This window comes from Sparus aurata, chromosome 3, assembly GCF_900880675.1.
Source record: "Sparus aurata chromosome 3, fSpaAur1.1, whole genome shotgun sequence".
In the NCBI taxonomy this organism is placed as follows: Eukaryota; Metazoa; Chordata; class Actinopteri; order Spariformes; family Sparidae; genus Sparus; species Sparus aurata.
In genome coordinates, this window is record NC_044189.1 from 7,430,232 (window position 1) to 7,445,920 (window position 15,689).

Consider the following 15,689-nt stretch of genomic DNA (forward strand, 5'->3'; position numbering starts at 1 on the left):
GTTCAGAGGCGGTTTGTAAATGTTGTGCTCGTCTCCCTCTTATTGTTGTGGGGGAAATCAATGCGCTGTTGTTGCCAGAATACCACTTCCTGTTTTAAAGAGGAAATGGGCGTTTCGTCCAAGGCGCGATTTGAACCCCGCCGCTCGCCGTACTACACGGTAGCCATAGCAACTGTAGTATGCTGTCAGACTCGGGCAACATAAGAGGAGGAAAGAGGGAGATGATGGACGACTAACGTTAAAGAGAGGATTTAATCGGAGTTTTGTTGGTAGAAAATAACTCTGGTTCGGGTTAAGGTTCCGTCAGATTTAATAGATCGAGTCTATAAAGTAAACTTGGAGCTAAAAACATCTACAAGTGACTTCTTTTGAGCGTAACTAACGTAAAAACAACCGGAACCAAAAATATTTCGTGGCAAAAAAAATCAAGTGGACGACGATGTTAATAAGAAGGTGAAGTTTAATCAAAATTGCAAATGGATTCGGGCAAAGTAGCGCACAGAAGAAAACCGGACATTCCTGTGATCAGATCGAGAGCATCTGATGAGAACCAGCAGGTAAACAGCCACTGTCTTTACTACACACTCATACAACTGAAATTATATATTTTTAATTAATTTAATTATATTTATTATGATAATAATAGTCCCTAATCATAAATATATTATTTCATGTTTCATGTACCAACTGCTCCAAGAGACCTCAAATGGTTTGTAACTAAATAATTGTACATTTATATCTTATTTTCTAACATTTGTTATTCTGTGTTTTATTCAATATGCATACACACGATTTTGTATCCACTGAATAGGGAATGGGATGTTATCATGTATTGGTTTATGAGGCCCTGTCATACGGAGGAACCTCATGTAATAGAATTTAACAAAAATGTGGAAAAACAACTTATCTTATGATGTTAAAGAAAGTGAGAAAAAGAATCCTGGGTCCGTCTCTTTATTAGGATCCGCACCAAAAGTTAATGAGGTCTATTCTGAGCCGAGACACGTCCTCCCTCCAAGTCTTGTGGAAATCTGTTTGGTAGTTTTTGTGTAATCCTGCTGACAAACCAACAATCAAACAAACAAACAAATGTACATGATGATTACCTTGATCGCCATATGGAGCAAACACATTATCCCAGAAACACCAAAAAACTTTTAAGGATTTAAGACAGTGTTGGATATGGATGACGTATTTATTCTGACCTCAAAATTAATTTAAAAAAAAACAGCATTATGATGAAGTAATGTAGTGCTGCAGAGATGCCTCTTCCTACAAATCTTGTTCTCCAGATGTAAGAAAACCCACTAAACTCAGCCATAATATTTATGTATTACAGTGAATTGACCTCAACTAAATATGATTAAATAAGCTACTGGCAGAAAACCTTTGAAGCTTGAAGATGCTTCTCAAAAGGAGCCAATGTCCCAAAAAATGTCTCGGAGACATGCAACTAAATATCACATGTGATGTTTGCATACTTAATGCATTCCGTCCCAAAAGAGGAGTTGTTATAGTCACACTAATGTCCCACAGGTCAGCGCTAAAAGGCTCGAACTCGGTATGGTGATTCGTCTTCTCGAGGATCCGTTGACAGTAAGTTGATTTTTAACATCATCAGACTTTTCTCTGTTTTAAGTTCTATTATATGTAATCATAATGTATGATCTGTTTTTATCAAAGGCTGACTTGAAGGAGAGGCACCTTTTCGTACTGAAGAAACTCCTGAAGAGAAACCAAATTGGCTTTGTATCCTTTGTTCTAGATTTAGTCTTATGACATACACGTCTGATGACGGAGTGTCTTTAGTTTTCCAAATAAATCTCTCTCAGGTGACACTCTGCGGCAAACTGTCAAATTTTCCTCATTACCGTCCCCTGGTACAGAGACAGAAATAGATTTGCTCTCGAGCAACAGGAACACAGAGCCTGTGTCATTCCCAAGGCTCTAATTTACCGCTGCGTCGCTGTGTCTGTCAGCATTTTCCCTTTTCAGAAATAACCTCCGTCATGATAACTCTTTGCCCCATCACTTCCCCTCGCTCACTGGGATTTCTCTCTGCATAAGCAAACACTTTGACAAAATGTCCAAACTTCTTAAATGATTCCAAGCTTTTGAAGGAGCTGAAAGGCATCGCCAAGATACTGAATATCTGCGCTGAGAAAGTGAAGGATCACCCTGAATATGTGCCCGTTTTGTGTGAGGCACTTAACATTTGTAGGTAAGAAACTCAAATATGTCAAACCTACATGAAAAAGTTTAATGTTTTTTTTCTTGTGAATATTAACATTTGAACATTGTTTGTTTTGATCGCAGCCTCCCCTTCCTGAAGGAGAAGGCATCTGATGAGCTGACCTACGCCCAGGATGTCATAGAGTTCCTCTCTCACATGGGTACACAAATCAGTTACTAAAGGAGACATTTTGATAATTTTGCAAGTCACTCCCCCTTTATTACAAATAACATTTACATTAAATTGCAGTTACTAATTTTGTTTATTCAATATTTTATTTAAAATAATCCTAGAAATGTAAATGTTAAAGGTGCAACATGTAAGACTCAAATCAAATAAAGTGCAGAGTAACTGCTAACTGTTACTAACTGCAGCTACCTTTAACTATTGAGCTCAATTAGCAGCACAGCTAGCGGTCCAGACTGTTAGCTTAGAGCAGCAAGGAAATGTTGATATTCTCGCTCGTTATACTCCTTCACCTGACTTCCTCCTTCCCTGCTGTAATAGTTACTACAGCCACTAGAGGTCGCCACCGCACAACAAAACATAAATATGGGGCTTAATAACCTGCTTTCACTGACAATCTATATGGTTGTTTTCCTGATGAGGACAGGCTATATTATTCACGTCATTTTACTTTATTTTTTGCTTTTAATTGCTCCAAACTGGTTTGGTACTTTTTTGGTGCGTTACAGAAGAAGGCAGTTTCTTCAGACAAGAGTAATGATGGCGAGTGACTCTGGCCGATGTGTTTCTGTTGACAGGATGTCTGATGAGGGTGTCAGACGCTGAAGTGAGACAGCAGATAGTTGAGTCTGTCAAATCGTTCTACAGCTGTGTGGCTCCTAAACAGCTGCTCGACGGTACGGACCCTCTCTTCAAGACAAAGCCACGGACTTTCTCCTCTGACAACCGATTTTCTAGACTTTCACTAAGTGAGGCTTTCTCTCTCATAGCTTCTGTGGTGGCATGCTTGTGCTTTGGTTTCTTTTCTTTTTCTTTTTCATTTTTGTTTCATTCTTTCTTTCTTTCTTTCTTTCTTTCTACTCCTTCTTTCATTCTAAGATTATATTTTGTTTCTCTGATTATTTTGTATTAAACAAGATATAACATTTCAATTTAGCAATTGTTTAAGTATTCATGCTAAGCTAAGCTAACTGGCTCCTGGCATTAGCTGAATTTTTTTTTTTTATATACTATTTTAATCCCAAATTGGGAAATTCTTTTTTCCACTGACATTACATACAGGTGCGCACACACAAACACACACATGCAGTGTAGAGGAGATGAGCGAAGGGGCTGCCACACATGCCACAGCACCCAACGAGCAGTGTTAGGGGTTGGTGCCTTGCTCAAAGGCACCTTGGTGTCCCACCCCGGATGTGAAAAAGCATTCTCCAACTGCCGGTCCACATCGTTCTTTTTTTGGTCAAAGCCAAGTCCCTACGGACTGAGCTATTGCTGCCCCCTAAATCATAGTTCCCATACCGGGAGTTGAACCCGGGCCGCCTGGGTGAAAACCAGGAATCCTAACCGCTAGACCATATGGGATCTCTTTTCAGTGTAAAGGCATGACAGTTGTAGCCTATGGATCTTAAGCAGAATTATTTTTCATAACTTATGCTACTTGAGAAGGAATCAGGGTTTAGGAGTTTAATGTTTTGTTTTCTTTCTGTTTCTTTACTTGTGATCGTCTACTCTTTAGTTTGTCTCTTGAAGATTATACTGTACATCCACAAATGTGGCCTATTTTATGATTATTGTCCTCTTAACATGTTTCTGCAGGGCTCCAGCCAGCCTCTCCAGGCTACCGGCTGCAGCTGCTGGAGCGCAGCGACCTGCCTCAGACGTTGCTCCTCTCCATGGCCGCTCTGGAGAACCAGCCTGCCATCAGGCTGCAGCTCCTGCAGACACTTCAGATCCTCTCCAGCTCCTCTGGTCAGTGACTGATTTTGTCCTGGATCCATTGAGGTGGTGGAGGAGGGAATCTGTCAGACATGTCAATCAAACAGATGACCTCCTTCATTATATAAAGTAGCCAGCTCTCAAGTGTATAAATAAGCTCATTACAAAATAACAATCAGACGGTCAATCAAAACAGGGGATTTAAGTGTCCTCGTGTCAATGTCAGCAGGTCAATGGGCTGTTTTTTTTTATCACTAATCACGCCTCTTTAATCACATTTCTGTTTCATTTAATCACAGATTTAAACTGTGTGTTAATACTGAATGCACGAGGAGCGGAGATGATCTGTCTCCATATGAACGAACCCGACCCATCCTGTCAGGTCCTGTTCCGTTCCTCCGAGATCCTCTGGAACCTGCTTGAGAGAGGCAACAAGGAGGAGGTGACGGCTCAGCTCAGCAGCATGGAGTGTGTCCTGTACGTGTCTCCTGTGGGTTCACCATGTTTTCATGTGTTGCTGATGGAGAGATTTCTTGAGGGAAAAACAAAAAAAAACCATTTCAGAGTTTCTGAAATACATAAACTTAAAAATCTAGAGGATGTTTTATGAGTCAAGACTATATCACCTTCCATACTCTAAAAAATGTTCCAAGTTTGAATACTTTTGTGCTCTCATTACGTACAAATCGATAATAGAGATCTTTCCTTTTTGTTTATTTGTATTTTAGTTCTCTAAAAGAAGCATTTCTCACCGGTTTGGGACACTCAGACCACCAACTCACAAATGAGCTGCTTGTGATCGTAGCTCTCATCGCTGAAAATCCCAACTCTCTGCTTATTGTGAGTGCAGGTTCACTGATGTTATGATGGAAACACATCGCAGCTGATAATTTTTCTCTGTATATTTGGAAGGTGTGCAAATCTAAAATTTTCTCAACATCATGTTTTTAATTTTCAGGAGAGTTCGTTTGCCAAAGACCTCGTCGTTCTCGCCACATTTCCAGAGCGTGAGGCCACTTTTTAGCTCAAAAGTTTTGGTTTCACTCTTACATTTGAATGATTCATGAGTACCGCAGCACCTTCTATGATAACAAAATTGCCTTACTTATATTCTAGTGAAAACTGTGAACGCTCTGGTGCGCAACCTCAAGCTCAACTTCAGCACCGAAGACTTTAAAATGAAGAAGCTGCTGTTGAATCTGTTGGTTTCACTGTCGAGGGACTTTGCTGCGCTGCAGGTCAGTCACACACTCAGTTTCTCTGTAACTGTTCTGGGTCTAAACATCACATTTCTAACACCCTGAATGTTTTCTCCTCTCAGCTTTTTGAAGAGGAAAGAGTTATGCCGGCTCTGCTGACGCTCATGAAGCCGCCGACATCCCCGTCCGAGCGTCGGTCAGGCTCCCGTCACTGGTCCTCCGCCCAGCAGGAGGAGCTGCAGCTGCAGGCGCTGACCATCCTGGCCACCATCGCTCCGCTGATGGTGGAAGAATACGTTTCCTGTCAGGGAATCGCATGTCTGCTGCTCCTGCTGGACTGGTGCGTCAGGAAAGGTGAGGATGCAGCGAAACATCACGAGAGACAAATAAGAGACTGAAGAGACTCTATCGTGTGTCTGAAAGGTCAGAGGTCAAACACCAACATTCATGTGTCCTGTCAGAGTGCCCTTGAGCAAAACAGAGTCCTGGCTCACTCACTTTTTTTCACAAATGCTGGTCGTATTTCATCCTTTTGTGCAGATGCTCTCTTTGGTCCCAGCTCCCATGGTACGGGTGGAGGAGGCAGTAAAACAGCTCAGATGTTTCACTGTGTCAGAGTGCTGAGATCTGTGACGTCTTTATGTGTGGACTCAGTCAACCAGGACCTTTGTGATCAAGGGATCATCAACCAGCTCTTGGGTAAGTTAACCTCCACATCACAAGGAAGCGAAATATCAGCAGAAACATTTCACCTCCGGTACGTGTTGATTTACAGACAGACCTGTTGTTTCTTCTCAGGGATTTTGATGCAGATGGAAGCGAGTCCAGACGAGGAGGACGTCATCACCCTGGAGATAAAGTTAGATATTCAGCTGATACTTTCACTGCTGTGTGAGAGTGACATGCACAGAAAGGTGAAGCTGCGGTTATGACCCTGATAAGAGCACTTTGTAATCTGTTTAATGTCCCCGTAAAACAGCTAAACTTTAGTTCGACCGAAAGCTATTTCATCTCATGCTCGCATCAGAAAAGTTTTCAGTTAGAATTACAACATACACAACAACACGTCTGTAGTGAGTGACAGTTATGTTCTACCGCAGGAGCTGTTTGGATCCGAGGGAGTTGAGATGGTGCTCCACTTCCTGAGAAAAGGTTCCGACAGGTTCTACAGCGGTCTGGGACACAACAAGCTCATCCTGTCCACAGTCGACTGTGTGTGGTCAGTTCAGCTAAACCCTTAACCTTAAGTTAATGTATTATTATTTGTTATAAAGAAACATCCCAACAATCGGTACATTTTACACAAGCCATATCCAAAATCCACAAGCCAATTTCAAAGACACATTGATGTCCTAATGTGGTTTCAGAAATCAGATTTTAATCTGCTTAATATGTCTTGGCTGCATTCAGGCATTTAACTGAGCACAGATGTCATGTCATTTGTGTGTTTTAATTGACAAAAATAAAGGCACACTCACTGATTTCCCACAGTTGAGAGAGTCTGTCCTTGTCCCTTCAGGTCCTGTATTGTGGGCTGCTACACCACAGAGGATTACTTCCTGGCTAAAGAGGGAGTGTCTCTTCTGTTGGAGTTACTCAGTGTAAGTATCGGACTGATTCTTAGAGCGTAACTGAAGTTACCGTGTCCACATGCACCTAAACGTTAAGCACTGATATGAAACTTTATCTCTCACCAACAGTCGAGCCCCAGATGCGTTCACTGCAACATCCTCGCCACCCTGCTGGAGTTGTGTGACAACCCCAACGCTCTGCCTCACGTCCTGAGCTGGAGGGACGACAGAGGTCGGACGGCGCCTGGACTCCTGCTGCAGCTGTGGAGGGAGGAGGAGGAGGAGCTGCAGGTCAGCCGAAACCAACATGGAGGCATCGCAGGTCAATGGCATTCTTATTTCTTTATTTTGGCACTTTGAGTCCTCAATAGTCTTCCTCCATCTTATCTATCTATCTACCTATCTTATTTTTGACTTTAAGATCCCCAGAGGCCCCTCCTCAGTCTTCAACAGCAGGACGACACCAAGCTGTCGTTTCCTGTCGACGTGCCGAGTCCAGCAGTGCTGGAGTTATCAGAGAACCTGCGGTCGAAGATTTACTCCATCCTCTGCAGAATTGGTAAAGCAGTTATTAAAGAATTTTAAATTGCAGTAAATATATTGTTTATAGGGACAATACATCAACATGTGTGAATATGTATATAATGCTGTTTTTATTATGTAACCTAGATAACGCAAACTAAGATACCATGAAGACATCATGACCTTGTAAAACTATAAGCTTTAAAAAATAAATCATTTTGCAGGTTTTCATGATCTTCCTGGACTGTCAGCAAAACATTATGTGACCTTGAGCATTGTGAGGAGATATCTGGACTTTAAGGTAAAAATTCTGTTTGTTAAGAAAAGAAAAGTACTGAATATTAAAATAGTAACCATCAGAATTATTAGCTAGATGTTGAAATAACGAGCAAGTTCAAATTTGAGCTCAAAATGTTTGTTGAAGGGGCTAAAAAAAAAGCAGTCTATGTTGCTTTAAGCGTTACCAGGCATGAAGTACAGAGAATGTCCACGTAACTGTAATTCAAGCAGCACGCAAAGACTTTTGTTTGAGATGACACAAAGAAACAGAGACAGTGTAAACACTGAGGTGTCTTTAGGTCGGTGAGGTGTGGGAAGAGATCAACAGGGAGCTGAGTTTGGACGGCGTGCGACCGATCTCTCCCGATGAGGAGGCGCTGAGCACCATCTGTAAGATCACAGAAGACACAGCGAGAAGGGTCGCAGCAGAACAAAACAGCATCCTCGAGCAACGGGAGAAAGAGGAACTCGGCGAGGAGAAGCTCATGTACACAGAGGTGCCGAGAACTTTGCCAATCTTGACAACAACAAAACTTTCTTCACCTGCCAAAACTTTTTCTCTCCTCAGTTTTCTCAGATGAAAAAATGATAGGAAAAAAAAAAAAGAAAAAAATTGATCACCAGGTTTTTCCATGACTGGCAGTAAAAAGTGATAAATCTCCTTCCTCATTTACTACCACAGAAAAATCTGGCATGTGTCCCAGAATCATCCGTCAGTTGCATATTTTCATGCAGATCCAGACTCAGAAAACAGATCAACACTTTCAAAGCCTTTTTCTGATTAAAATAAATTCGGTAGAGCTTTAATAGTGTGTAAATTTAATTGAAACTGTTTCTGTGACTTGACATCTTTTTATCGTAATGTGAGTGTTTTCTTCGCATCTTCGTATTGCAGATGAAGTCTCATTGGAAGCAGCGGGAGCTCATGGCAAAGTCGTGGGACAGCTACGTTTCCAAGACTTCGAACTATGAGATCCTGAAGGTTGTGTTTTCATCAAACGAGCGATTTGAATAATATGTTTTGAATTTTAGTCTCAACAACTGACTTTTTTTTGTGTACAGGAAGTGAAAGCGCAGAGGGAATCATCCAGACCCAAACCGAAGCATGAAGGCGCTGCTGTTCATCCAACAGAGGTCTCTCACTAACTCTCAACATTTATATGACTTCAGAGGTTTTTAATATCAATCATTGCACTGCTTACTGCTAATAAACTGGCTACAGGAGGTGAAACTTCACATTAAACATGGCCAGAAGCAGCTAGATGAACAGCAGAGATACAACCAAAACATTTAGTTGAGAGGTAACACAGAATATACTACAGCCTTGTCATTTGATTTCAAGTCGCAATTTAATTTGGGGGAAATGTCTGTTTCACAAAATACCAAAATGAGGAAGCAGTCTTTATCCAGGAAGTGATTATTGCCAATGAGGCTGGACAAGTAAATCCTCTTAAAGCTACAAGTGAAACCACTTTGGATGTGTCTGCTAAGTGCTCTGACATTTGCGCTGTGCAGAACGACAAGCAGACGCACTCACTGCTGACGACCTGCTGTTGTTTTCCCCTGTGTTTCAGCATTTCATCGGGCAGGTCATGGCTGCAGAGAGCACAGACGCTCAGGGCTCTGCAGGAGTCAAACTGATGCTGACCAGAGCTCCCATCAAGACTGCAGGTCAGGACGCAGTGGGAGCCACAACTCAGGACCCAGAATACTTCAGCACCGTGTCTGTTAAAGACTGATGTGATAGATTTGAATGTACACGCAACTGTTGCTTTTTCCAAAGCCAATTCATTCGCAGCGTCTGTACAGATTATTATTTGTTTTGCTTTGGCAGCGAATGCAGACGTGAGGTCACTAGATGTGCACAATCAGCATCTTGTAGTCTAGTCCACCTCCTCATGTAGACAAACACGCACACTGTAGTAAGCCGACTGGCCTCCAAGTCTTCTCTCAGCAACTGTTCAAATTCCTACATTAAATAAACAAAACTTAAAACCAAAGTTTTTTTTTCTGATGGAAGATTTAGTTCACATAAAAAGTAATTCAAGAATTTGACTCGATAACATTTTGTCCACAACATTCGTTCATAGTTCATCCGAACGAGGACCCAAACACAGACGCAGAGGCAGAATGACAAAATAACGAAAAGACAAGAGAAGTGAGTTTTATGATCAGCGAAAGAGATCACAAAAAGGCGGGAAAACAGACAAAAACGTTCAATGTTGCAACGTGTTTCTGTCTTTTCATTAATTTCTCAGGAAATAACACATGGACTTTGACGCAGGTGTATTTAGGTGGCTGGTGTCTATGACTGAAATTATAGCAGATCAAAATAAAAATCTAAATCTCGCCGATTTAAACATGTTGGCTTGATAAATTAAAGCTGTTAGGCCTTGGTGGAGGTATGCACTCTACTGCATGTAATCCTAGTTTAAGATCATCTTAAATACCCTGTTTAAATATGTTTCTATGCATTAATACTTTATTGGTTTATGTAACCAACAGACAAAACACATGAACAGTGAGACCCTGAACAATCAATGTTGCATCATGGAAACTGTGTTCTTACGTAACATCATAATGACAAGCGTTCAATTGCTTAAAACACTAAACGTAGTCTGGTTTTGTCCAGTAAAAGTGGATCCTCGTGTCACAAGGCTGCGGCTGGTTGTGTTCGGCTGAAGGTCCATTTAGGGCAGTTTTTACAAAGTGTTTTCTCTTTTGTGTTTTTGGGTTACATAAGTCGCTGCAGCGCATTAACACACATGTTCCCTCAAGCGTGCAACATGCTGCACAGAGCCACTTCTTCTTCTTCTCTCCCTGCTCTCACCCATTTCACCGGCTGGATGACCAAATCATCTCTGACAGGCCGAGGCTTTTCATGCAGCTCTGTGAGTGTGTGTTGAGCCCGTTGAGCCCGGCGGACGGGGATGTTCACAGCGCACAAAAGAGCAGGGACACACGGGAGCCTCTCCAGTACGACAGGCTGCCACTGTTTGTTCAGGCTCCACATGCTGTCCGTCTGTCTGAGCCGCTGCAGCCATCGATGAAGGCGGAGGTCAGGGTGGGTGCTGCTTTTTGGATCAACTCCCCAAGGACCTGTCAACTTCAAACTGTGAGACTTTGTTTTACCCCCAAAAACTGCTATTTGATTATTTGGTACAAGAAATTGATAGTTTATTGATGTTTTATACAATTTTAAATCAAATAAATTAATATAATTGATGATTTTAAAGTACTGGAAGTTTCTAGTTGGGACAGTGAGGTATTTTTCCAACAACCTTTGTTTGAGTGATGCTGTAACGACTTTGTTGTGTGTAAGAATGGTGTAAAAAATAACTCTTTTGGCTGAATACAGAGGGATAAAAACTTTATCTAATGGTGTTTTACTCGTGACAGTAGATTCAAAATGCAGCATTCAGACGTGGAAAATATTTGAGAAGTACTGATTAAAATATTACTTGGAAAAGAAAGAATGAGATGTTACTTTTCCAAAAGTAAAATTGTAAATTCTTTTAAATTCTGGAAAGAAAGTTCCTTTAATGTTGATAAATTAAGGCAGTGTGGTAAAAAGTACTCACAAGTCACACTTGATTTAAAGTTATCATGTTGAATTTTTACTAAAAAGTGGAAGTCACCCATATGAACAGTTTTTGAGTAAAAGTCTTAACGTATCTAATATTAAATGTACTTAAGTATATTTTTAAAAATGCAATAAAAGTAGATAATACATATATTTACTTTCTGAATAAATGATTCTTGCTGATTTTTAGATCCAGTATTCAGCTTTTTTCTGGTCATCTGAATTAGTGATTTTTCTTTTTTTTTTAACCTATGTGGATATGATAAGTGCACTCATTTGGCTCTAATGCAGCATGTTATCTAATGGGTAACCAGTATCTTATGTTGTTAAACTAATGTACTGAGTAAAAAGTACAATATTTGCCTCCAACATGCTGTGGAGTGGCAGTATAAAGCAGCAGAAAAAGGAAATACTGAAGTAAAGTACCTCAAAATTGTACAGTAGTAGGTACAGTACTGAGTCGGATATTTTAAAAACCAGCTCCAAGATAATAAATTGTTTAACTTTACCTGACCTAAATACTGAGCAGTATAACCCCATTTACAAATAAATAGAAACATCATATTTAATACCTTAAAGTAAAATTATTTGAGGAGAGATTTTAACTGAATTAAAAATAGAGGTTACATGTAGAAAGAAACAACAAACAGAACACATTTTTTCAGAGGAGAAAGTATAGAAAAACTAACTATTGATGGATCACAAATTTCAGAATCTTCCTGCGTGCTAAATTTGAGTTGGGTTGTTGACAGTCTTTCTTCTCCTACAGGACGTTTGTTGGCTCGTCTGAGAAGCTCCAGCAGCAGAAATGATCATCAGACTCGGAAGACTGACACCAGGATACTTCCGTCTCCTCCAGGTGGGTCTCCACCACTGAGAGCTCAGATTTATTACCTCTGTCTTCATGTTTTAATTGTCTAATCTGCATGCTTCAAATATTTTCTCCCAAATGCATAGTTAGACATATTTTGTCCCCCTGCAGTTGAGATGTGTGCATTATAATAATACACTCTGATCCAGAGAGCACAGATAAATCAATCCACTGAGTGAAAGTTAATGTTTGGATCACTATCTGTCTTTTTATGTTATTGCTTTAAGTTGAGGGAGGAGAGCGATCGACGACAGGCTGATAAATATTTCACAGAGAGCTGATGCAGCTCGTCTCAGGAGGTCACATTATATAACCTGTTCAGACTCCACCTCACAGCTCGTGTTGCGTGCAAAAGGATGATGATGCAGGATGGGAAATGTTGCAAACAGTTGGGGAGTGGAGACTTGACATGGACCGCTGTCGGACTATTTGGGGATTAATTCTGCTCATCATCATAGAATTCGAACATCATTCCCAAATGTTCTGTCACTTAAGGCTAGTAGATTTTGATGGCAGTCCGGACCAAAGTTTTGGAAGTACTGACCGAGCCATACGAGTTGTGTGGCTAACAAAGAAACTACAATGGCACTCAGTAGAATGCATACCTCCGCCAAAGCCCAACAGTCCCCGTTTTTCATTAATTTGTTTTGTTTGTTTGTTTTTGGTTGTTTGTTTCCTTTCACGATTTGTTGGTTTGGTTTTGTATCCATGTGGGAATATATGTTTCGCTGTATGTGCTTACTTTGGTTGTTGTTGTTGCTTCTATTAATCAACCTACAAGTGCAATTATTGTGAAAAAAGTTTACTCTAAAAAAAAAACCACAATACACCAAAAAAAATAGGTACCAGCCACCAAAATAGTCAGACGTTTTTCATGCATGCATTATTCCCTGAGAAATTAACAAAAATGTTACACAGCTGAAACCGAAACCTCCTTGGTGAAGGTAATAAAAAACAAGACCAAACCTACACATTCACAACTCCATGACATCAATGACCACATACCATACATACATCCCAACGAACCTCCACCCTCTTTAACCAGAGTTGTCACATTCAACAAACAAAAAATGCCCTCAGATTCCTTTGAAAGCTCCCATATTCACATAAAACTTCTTACACACTGTGTCTTTAACGTCCCTCTCATCAGACTGTTGTCTGACTGCATCTGTCCGTCTGTCCTGTGTGCAGAGGCAGGTCTCAGGTGAGGTCCGCATGCAGCCTCAGGGCAGTCTCGTCGACCCCATCGCCATGACGATGGCCACAGTGGGGATGGGAGTGTCTCTGTACAGCGCCAGGCAGATGGCAGAGAGGGTCCATCTGAAACATCTGAGCGCCTGAGGCCAGCGAGGAGTCGTCAAACCAGAGCAGCTCCGTTGGGCTGGTTGCCTGTTTGTTTACCTGTTTGTATACGTCAGAGAAGGTCTGTGGTGGAGGAGGTGGAGAGTTTTAATGTGTTTGTGGCGTCGTGGAAGGAAAATCCAAGTGTCCCAGAAGGAAAATGTGAGTCATTGTGAAGTCCCAGCAGGAAGATTTGTCAACAGTCACAACAATTTACAAATTTTTTTTTTTTTTAAAGTGAGCCTGTAGTTTGACCACTCTGCATATCTGTGCTCGTTGCCTGTAAGAGGACTGCACATTTCATTTATTCATTCAAATGCAATAAATCTGCATATCATCTGTCAACAAGGATAATAGTTCAACCTGCAGCCATTATCATTTCCTACATTTTATAGTGCAGCAAAAACAATAAAAAACACAGAAAAACTAATAAAAACTGAATAACATGATCTGGGAAGTTACCTCTCCATAGCTCCTTGTTGTATTTATTGATATTAGTCACAAACATAACCTTTTTTTCAAATATTCCAGTTCAGCAATTAATTTGTTTGACTGTTGCACCTTAATGTTTTGAATTTAGATTGTAAATCCTCAAGCAGCATCTCTCCCGTCAGTATTTATTATTTATGAGAAATCCACAGCATCCACAGTTTGCTTCATTAAAATTTCATGTTTGTACTAAAATGTTATGAACCAAACGTCTGTAAAGGATGAAAATGAATGATTTTTGTTTTGTATAGTCACAAATTTAATAGATGTTATTCTTCAAATAAAAATGTTCACAGTTCTGACGTCTGTATTCTGATGTTTCCAAGTTGTTCTCTGTGACATTAAAACATCCCGTGGTTCTTAGGTTTCATCCATGTGGAAAAGTTTTGTGGGAAATTGTCGGGCGGCTGCACAATCTGCACGGAGCGACTCATGTGGATCAAACTCAGACAGAGGAAGTGATTGTGTGACATGAATGAGATGCTGAGATGAAAGTCAACGTGTTGTTTAACGTCAATTATTTCGGATGAGGTCAAGGACCGTGTTCTTCTGTATTATTTGGATTTGTTGAGATGTTTTAGTTCACTCTCGCCGCTCTCATAGCGTTGCTTTCAACAAAAACGCCCTTAATCTGAGAAAGAGACAGTTAGCAACTGGCTGGTGAATGAAGTGGAGCATTTAGCAGCCAAAGCGCCAGATGTTTCCATCTGTAATGGCTGGATGTGTAGGCTTAATAAACAGCTGTTTGCTAGTTCATCTTATAAACTTAAAAGGCGATGATGCAGTATGTGTGTGTGTTCGCAGCCTGTTCTGCTGCCCTCAAGTGGCCAAAAAATTCACTAATGCAAGTTTAAACAATAATTTCCGGGTAGAAAAATGCAATTTCAAATGTACATAAAATCACGTAAGGAGGAAGTCACGTCATCGCTGCACTTCACTGTTTTTATAGCATCCACAAATCCCAAAATGATCATGTTTGAAGCAGCTGAGAAGCTAAAACAAAATAAATTAACAGAGAAACTGTGTCTAATATCACATGGTCCCATTTCAGACGCTTCGTACTTATTTTCAAGTTTTTACAACCTTTTCAAAAACAAACAGCCTCTAATTTTATGTTTCCACTGAGCAGACAGCAGCCAGAGCAGGAGGAGGTCTGACTCTGTGGGAACCAGCCACAGTTGTTGGTTTTACTAATTCCTCTCTGCTGGGGGCTGACGGAGATGAAGAGGAGCTTTGAATTATTTGTTTACTCAATGTCTGTCAACACGCTGGTAGTTTAGGGGCCAATTCCCCAATCATAAAACTGTCCACATCAGAAACACAGATGTCGAGTAAAAGCTAATAATGGTCTCTGATTCCATTCAGGAAATGTTTGAGAGGCTTCTCCCATGAAAATAATCAAATGATCCGTGACAGAAAGTGTTAGGCTCGTCTTCCCTGCTGGATAAAACAGCACAGACCAGCACCAAAACACAACATATGCTGGTCTTGCTAGTAACTGGTGGCAAGACCAGCATATGTTGTGTTTTGGGGCTGGTTTATGCATTTTTTTCCAGCAGGTTTGTCGTGATTCATCAATATATTTTCCCTCTGAGAAACCTTCAGTACTTTCTTTCTCTCTTTATATACAGGCCATATTTTTTATATGTGCTGCTGTAACTGTATGTTACTGTACTGAAGATTAAAGCCAGATATT

At 40.7% G+C, this 15,689-nt stretch overlaps 1 protein-coding gene and 1 non-coding gene across 4 annotated transcripts; one reads left to right on the plus strand and one right to left on the minus strand.

The window, feature by feature from the left end:
• Nucleotides 1-144: 144 nt before the first annotated feature.
• On the plus strand, nt 145-14,291 carry cfap69 (cilia and flagella associated protein 69). 3 transcript variants are annotated; one of them, XM_030411670.1, is made up of 25 exons: nt 145-557; nt 1,537-1,596; nt 1,684-1,749; nt 2,112-2,221; nt 2,317-2,393; nt 2,998-3,168; nt 4,019-4,171; nt 4,438-4,615; nt 4,867-4,978; nt 5,097-5,145; nt 5,255-5,376; nt 5,460-5,691; nt 5,878-6,036; nt 6,136-6,251; nt 6,438-6,556; nt 6,857-6,938; nt 7,038-7,230; nt 7,330-7,467; nt 7,655-7,731; nt 8,009-8,206; nt 8,605-8,691; nt 8,772-8,843; nt 9,284-10,824; nt 12,062-12,151; nt 13,355-14,291. In XM_030411670.1, the coding sequence occupies exons 1-23, from the start codon at nt 477-479 to the stop codon at nt 9,446-9,448; spliced, it is 2,817 nt and encodes a 938-aa protein (XP_030267530.1). In that variant the 5' UTR covers nt 145-476; the 3' UTR covers nt 9,449-10,824; nt 12,062-12,151; nt 13,355-14,291. The 3 variants fall into 3 exon arrangements, with proteins under 3 accessions (XP_030267530.1, XP_030267531.1, XP_030267532.1); XM_030411671.1 differs by having other exon boundaries at nt 9,284-10,773; XM_030411672.1 differs by having other exon boundaries at nt 146-557; nt 2,998-3,096.
• trnae-uuc (transfer RNA glutamic acid (anticodon UUC)) lies at nt 3,713-3,784 on the minus strand. The gene has a single exon. It is a non-coding gene; the product is annotated as a tRNA-Glu (tRNA).
• Nucleotides 14,292-15,689: the final 1,398 nt, after the last annotated feature.

What these genes read in the sequence shown, in the direction of transcription:
- cfap69 (XM_030411670.1), top strand. Translation starts at nt 477, where the DNA reads ATGGATTCGGGCAAAGTAGCGCACAGAAGAAAACCGGACATTCCTGTG. An exon ending in GATCCTCTCCAGCTCCTCTG is followed by an intron (nt 4,172 to 4,437) that starts GTCAGTGACTGA and finishes ATTTAATCACAG; the next exon opens with ATTTAAACTGTGTGTTAATA. An exon ending in CTGCTGTTCATCCAACAGAG is followed by an intron (nt 8,844 to 9,283) that starts GTCTCTCACTAA and finishes CCTGTGTTTCAG; the next exon opens with CATTTCATCGGGCAGGTCAT.